Source organism: Gasterosteus aculeatus, chromosome Y (genome assembly GCF_964276395.1).
Source record: "Gasterosteus aculeatus chromosome Y, fGasAcu3.hap1.1, whole genome shotgun sequence".
Taxonomy (NCBI): Eukaryota; Metazoa; Chordata; class Actinopteri; order Perciformes; family Gasterosteidae; genus Gasterosteus; species Gasterosteus aculeatus.
Window position 1 is genome coordinate 3,479,458 of NC_135709.1, and position 6,358 is coordinate 3,485,815.

Consider the following 6,358-nt stretch of genomic DNA (forward strand, 5'->3'; position numbering starts at 1 on the left):
ACATGTGGATCAAATGGAAAACGACTTTTGATGGCGATATGATGTTATTTAAATACTTTGAAGAGAGAAATGAGTGGGAAAAGCCGCTGATCACTGCTGTCCACGGCGCTGAGTAGGTGAGGTTTGGAGGCTCCTCAAACAAAACGCATCGATCATCAGAGCTCTACGTGACCTGAACATGAAGAGAAACTAGTCCGCTATCGGCTCCTCCACCTTCAGCCTCCAGCACCTGATGCACATTTACTTTTTAGTCTTTAATCAGTGGAGAGAAAACTCAAGTGACTCGACTTTCAGACTGCACGAGCAGCTCCGGGCTGGGTTGAGTCTCTACGGTTCTCATGGTGCGTTTAAGTGCAGTCCGCTGCTTTGAGCTCTTCATCAGTCTCACTCTCTCGAGTCCTCGACGATACAAACGCACAACAACGGGACGAAATGGCAGAAGTAGCTCCAGCTCCAGCCGCCGCCGCGCCCAAAGCAGCCAAGAAGAAGGTGTCCAAGCCGAAGAAGGTCGGTCCCAGCGTCTCTGACCTCATCGTGAAAACTGTGGCCGCATCCAAGGAGCGGAGCGGCGTGTCTGCTGCCGCCGTCAAGAAGGCTCTGACCGCCGGAGGATACGATGTGGACAAGAACAAGGCCCGCGTCAAGACCGCCATCAAGAGCCTGGTGGCCAAGGGGACTCTGGTCCAGGTCAAGGGGATCGGGGCTTCCGGCTCCTTCAAGATGAGCAAGACCACCGCCGACAAACCGGCAAAGAAAGCCGCTCCTGAAGCCAAGAAGCCCGCGGCGAAGAAACCCGCAGCGGCCAAAAAGCCCAAAGCAGCGGCAGTGAAGAAAGTTGTAGCCGCTAAGAAGTCACCGAAGAAGGCCAAGAAACCCGCAGCGGCCAAGAAGGTGGCCAAGAGCCCCAAGAAGGTAGCAAAGAGCCCCAAGAAGGTAGCAAAGAGCCCCAAAAAGGTGGCCAAGAGCCCTAAGAAGGTGGTGAAAAAGGCCCCTGCAGCCAAGAAAGCTCCAGTGAAGAAGGTCGCTAAGCCCAAAGCCAAGAAAGCAGCACCCAAGAAGAAGTAAACTGATGTGACAAACACTTCTATAAAAGGCTCTTTTAAGAGCCACCCAATCCCTCCTCAAAGAGCTTTTCCTTTATTTATTTTTTCAGACTTTATAGTGTTTTGACATCTTAAAATTATTTTAAATTACTTTATTTAATTGAACTATACAACTGCTAATGGGGAAATTTAGGAAATCCACCATTTTCGAGCATCAGCCAACATGAGCTTCTAAAGACCATTTTATAAGAAAATATGGTGTTACTTATTCAAGGACAACACCTGCAGTTCTTTGATATACGAAAGCGTCCAAATGTTGCTCAGACTCCAGAATTTGGCCCATCGATCATCACTGAACATTTGTTTTAAATGGAGAAAATGTACATTTCAATTGAACATGTATAAGATTGTAAGAATTAGGACAATATCAAGTAAATACTGTTATAATACATTTAAAAAATAAACCCATCAGGAAATAGTTTGTAGACAAGGTGTGAAGCTATTTCAACATGGAGCAGATAAGGCACAAATGGCAAAACACTCCCTCAATTATGTGGAGCAGAAGCCAAGAAGAAGTGAGCTGATATCAGTCTGAAGAACAAACACCTCTATTAAAGGCTCAATCCTTCCTTAAAGAGCTTTTATCCTTTAAAACGTTTAAGTTTTATTCAGCGAGACTATTCTACAAAGAAATCTTGAATAATACATCTACCTTATTCGTCAGACACTCGGTCTTTATTATACAAAAGCATCCAAATGTTGCGTAAAGTAGAAAACATGTTTTTGACTGTCACAGCCTGCGAAAGAGCATCCGGTTATTGAAACCTTTATATTACCCATCTCATGCTACAATCAATTTAAATTCTAAAGGAATATTTTATATTTAATATTTGTATTGAATAAGAGTTGTGGCTCCTTTAAAATGTCAAATCCTTATTTTTCATTCTGTAAACTTGCCTGTTTGTCTTCCTGTTCCCTTTCTCTGAAAGTGAATCCATCTACATCAAGTGTCAAACAATGTTTAAACGGTTTCATGCTTCAGCTGCAGTAGTGTCCTTTCTACGTGATACAGTAACAGGTTGTGAGGTATTTATTAAATTGTGTGACTTTATTGGGAATATCTTAATAAGTAGGACCACATAATAGACACAGGAGGATCACAGCTCTTTTCGTGTGGGTGGGTGGCTCTTAAAAGAGCCTTTGTGGTAGATCGAGGTCTCCGGCTTTACTTCTTGGCGGGCTTCTCGGTCTTCTTGGGCAGCAGCACCGCCTGGATGTTGGGCAGCACGCCGCCCTGAGCGATGGTCACTCCGCCCAGCAGCTTGTTGAGCTCCTCGTCGTTGCGGACAGCCAGCTGCAGGTGACGCGGGATGATGCGGGTCTTCTTGTTGTCGCGGGCGGCGTTTCCAGCCAGCTCCAGGATCTCAGCGGTCAGGTACTCCAGCACGGCCGCCAGGAAGACGGGGGCTCCTGCGCCGACACGCTGCGCATAGTTCCCTTTGCGCAGATGCCTGTGGACGCGGCCGACTGGGAACTGGAGTCCAGCACGAGAGGAGCGGGTCTTTGCCTTCGCTCGAGCCTTTCCACCGGTTTTGCCTCTGCCGCTCATTGTTAGACTGTTTCAGGGAAAGAAGTGTCTGTGAACGCGTCAAACCCTCCTTTATATGTCCGCGGAGCGGGTGGGACGCGCGCACCAACCAGAGAAGAGGCTCCAGACAGGAAGACAGAGGGCGCGAGCTCACAGTTTTTGGCGGACATTTTTAAATCATTTTCCGCCAATGAGCAGCGGAGACTCGCTCGTAGAGTCGCGGCTGAGCTCCAGGAGGAGTCCTCCACCAATCAGGAGCCGGAGGTCTGAATCAGCGTCACCGCTCCTCAGCCGGTCCACACTTTAAGATCCACGAGTCTCCTCTCAGAGTTCACTTCTCTTAACCAGAGAGAGACTAGTCGATTATGGCACGAACCAAGCAGACCGCTCGTAAATCCACCGGAGGCAAAGCCCCCAGGAAGCAGCTCGCCACCAAGGCTGCCCGTAAGAGCGCCCCGGCCACCGGTGGTGTGAAGAAGCCTCACCGTTACAGGCCCGGCACCGTGGCCCTGAGGGAGATCCGTCGCTACCAGAAGTCCACGGAGCTGCTGATTCGCAAGCTGCCCTTCCAGCGTCTGGTGAGAGAAATCGCTCAGGACTTCAAGACCGACCTGCGCTTCCAGAGCTCCGCTGTTATGGCTCTGCAGGAGTCCAGCGAGGCTTACCTGGTGGGCCTGTTCGAGGACACCAACCTGTGCGCCATCCACGCCAAGAGGGTCACCATCATGCCCAAAGACATCCAGCTGGCTCGTCGCATCCGTGGGGAGCGAGCTTGAACCCCCTGATTCTACTCCCAACAACGGCTCTTTTAAGAGCCACCTCACTACCTCTGAAGAACCTATTCCTCTTCTCAGTCAAATATAAATACGCTTTCCTAACTACACATTCCCCACACAACAAAAATGCACTTCTGCTAAAAAAGCTAATAAGTTAAGGGTTTCTGCGGATTTCTTGTCTCCTTTACTGCTGTGCTTTAGAGCACTAGCTCCAGGTGAGTGAAATGTATACTTATTGCACTTTCTTCACCGGTTTAATATCCAGAGACTGAGTGAACATTTATCAATTGAGCATTATCAGATTTCAAGAGTAGAGGTTGTGTTTTGTCATCATGGAACATCTATTCCAGATTAAAATGTGTATTACTGTCCATCTCATTCTCACCGTCCCCTTCACCTTCATCAATTCAATGTTGAGCCATCAAGCAGGCGGACCAGTATCAAAAAAGTCGGACAGAAATCTAAATTTGGCAACACAGTAAAACATTTGAAAGTTGAGGTCTGGATCCCTCTGTCACAATTCAAATATACATAATATATAATCGACTGAGTTTTCACATGTATTTAATTTTGACAATGCTGATGGAGGCCGGCGTCAGCATTGCTTATTCAATTGTTTTACAAGAGTTGCACAATGACATGGATGTTGTAATAATGATTGCGTGCACTGAAATCCTTCCAATAACAGTTTTTCTGTCAAGATACAAGGCACTCTTTCATTTAATGCTTTCAATTGATAAAGTAATATGTGAGGAAAGCAGGCTCAGCCTCTCGGACCATCAGCACCGGTTCCCCCCAAGGCTGCGTTCTTTCCCCTCTGCTTATCTCCCTGTACACCAACAGCTGCACCTCCAGTCACCAGTCCGTCAAGCTCCTGAAGTTTGCGGATGACACCACCCTCATTGGACTAATCTCTGGTGGGGATGAGTCCGCCTACAGGTGGGAGTCTGATCATCTGGTGTCCTGGTGCTGTCAGAACAACCTGGAGCTCAACGCTCTAAAGACGGTGGAGATGGTTGTGGATTTCCGGCGGAACAGAGCCCCACCCTCCCCCATCACCCTGTGTGACTCCCCCGTCACTATTGTGGATTCCTTCTGTTTCCTGGGCTCCATCATCACCCAGGACCTCAAGTGGGAGCTGAACATCAGCTCCGTCACCAAGAAGGCTCAGCAGAGGTTGTTCTTCCTGAGGCAGCTGAAGATACTCAACCTGCCAAAGACGATGATGGTCCACTTCTACACGGCCATCATCGAGTCCATCCTCTGCTCCTCCATCACCGTCTGGTATGCTGCAGCCACAGCCAAGGACAAGGGCAGGCTGCAGCGTGTCATCCGCTCTGCAGAGAGGGTGATCGGGTGCAATCTGCCGTCCCTGCAGGACATGTTCACTTCCAGGTCTCTGAAGCGAGCTAAAAAGATTGTAGCCGACCCCTCCCACCCCGGACAAAACCTGTTTGTGCCCCTTCCATCTGGCAGGAGGCTGAGGTCCATCAAGACTAAGACCTCCCGCCACACCAACAGTTTCTTCCCATCGGCAGTCGGGCTCATCAACAGAGCCGGTCCCCCACTGACTGACTCTGACATCCCACCGGTCACTCCCTTCAGACCCCACATGCAAACACACACTTGTGACGTTCTATTTGCTGGTGCACCTTATTTCTAACTTTTTAAAACTTTATTTTTTAATTTAAATTCCTCTTGCACCACGTTGTCTTGTTATCATTGTCTTATTCTCCTATGTTGTGCACCAACCACCAAGTCAAATTCCTTGCATGTCTGATATAATTTGGTAATAAATGTTCCTGATTCCTGATAATATGAACCATATAGTTTGAGATTAAATTCCTCTCTACTGCCAGTCATTGACTTGAGCTTATTTGAATTTACGTTAAATAGACTGTTTTCAGCAGATGGAACAAAGCTGACGCCAAGTGGAGCTGATTGGCTGTTGCCCTGCGGACACGTAGTAACTATTCACTGTGTAATATCATTAATTACTATTTACTGTGTAACATCGTTGACTACTATTACTATAAGACATGCCAAAAATCTCAGATATTATTAAATGTTCTGTCTGTCCTTTAGCGATTGAAGTACAACAATTAGCAGATGTTGTCGACTAGTTACGTTAACGTGTGAGGTTAATAAAAAAGGGTTGGTTTTACGATGGTGTCTCTTGAGGTTCATCAGTTAAGTCTGTGCAGAGCTGAGCCTTGTGCAACACGACATACAACACAACAAATTATCACTCAAAATAAAGATGAATTATAACAAGTGTGTAAATGAAGTAGGAAATCATAACATTTTCATAGTGTGTGTAAAATACAAGGGACCATCTCAACCTAGGTGTCCACTCTTGCCAAGCATTAATATGAATGAGTAAATGCATTTTTTGATTATACAAACCCTACAGGGAAGGAAAACTAAGCTTAACAAACCAAGGTAGTGGGAAATTTGTATCAATGGACCGAATATCTTTTGTGGGGTTTTTTAATGATGTTTTACGGCGATCGTCAACTGCAAATGCAGCTCTGCCCCTCTAAATTGAGGGGAAGAGCTGTCAACTGATCACCGTCTGGTGGTGAGTCAGGTGAGACCTGGTAAACTCTTCGGCCATCTGCACAAACATTTAATAACTGGGTACATTCTAGATCCAAACCGAAGGGTTTGGTTACATTGGTCAAATTATTCATATGTGTCTAGTTCTGAAAACTAAAAACAATTTATCGTTTCAAGTTCTGAGATTCGTTAGCTTGTCTGGCACTATAGTTGTTGAAAGCAGACTGTGTTGCTGAAATAAAAAATCATCAAACTAAAAACTTATAACCCAGAAAACTAAGCCCTTAACTATGAAATCAAAAATTGTAATTTAATTAAATTAGTTAAAAAATAAGAATTTACATTCAAACTAAACAATAAAATCAATAAACTGAAAACATTAAACATTAAAA

General features: G+C 46.0%; 3 protein-coding genes across 4 annotated transcripts; 2 read left to right on the top strand and 1 right to left on the bottom strand.

Moving 5' to 3' along the window:
* Nucleotides 1-378: 378 nt before the first annotated feature.
* Nucleotides 379-1,507, top strand: LOC144390864 (histone H1-like). Of its 2 annotated transcripts, XM_078097331.1 has the most exons (2): nucleotides 379-912; nucleotides 976-1,507. In XM_078097331.1, exons 1-2 carry the CDS (start codon nucleotides 433-435, stop codon nucleotides 1,063-1,065), a joined length of 570 nt encoding a protein of 189 aa, XP_077953457.1. In that variant the 5' UTR covers nucleotides 379-432; the 3' UTR covers nucleotides 1,066-1,507. The 2 variants fall into 2 exon arrangements, with proteins under 2 accessions (XP_077953457.1, XP_077953456.1); XM_078097330.1 differs by having other exon boundaries at nucleotides 379-1,507.
* Nucleotides 1,508-1,979: 472 nt separating this feature from the next.
* LOC144390866 (histone H2A-like) lies at nucleotides 1,980-2,676 on the bottom strand. The gene has a single exon (XM_078097332.1). The coding sequence runs from the start codon at nucleotides 2,650-2,652 to the stop codon at nucleotides 2,269-2,271; it is 384 nt and encodes a 127-aa protein (XP_077953458.1). The 5' UTR covers nucleotides 2,653-2,676; the 3' UTR covers nucleotides 1,980-2,268.
* A 285-nt stretch (nucleotides 2,677-2,961) lies between these two features.
* On the top strand, nucleotides 2,962-3,444 carry LOC120809300 (histone H3). Its single transcript, XM_040163006.2, has one exon. It carries the CDS (start codon nucleotides 2,997-2,999, stop codon nucleotides 3,405-3,407), a length of 411 nt encoding a protein of 136 aa, XP_040018940.1. The 5' UTR covers nucleotides 2,962-2,996; the 3' UTR covers nucleotides 3,408-3,444.
* The last annotated feature ends 2,914 nt before the right edge of the window (nucleotides 3,445-6,358 follow it).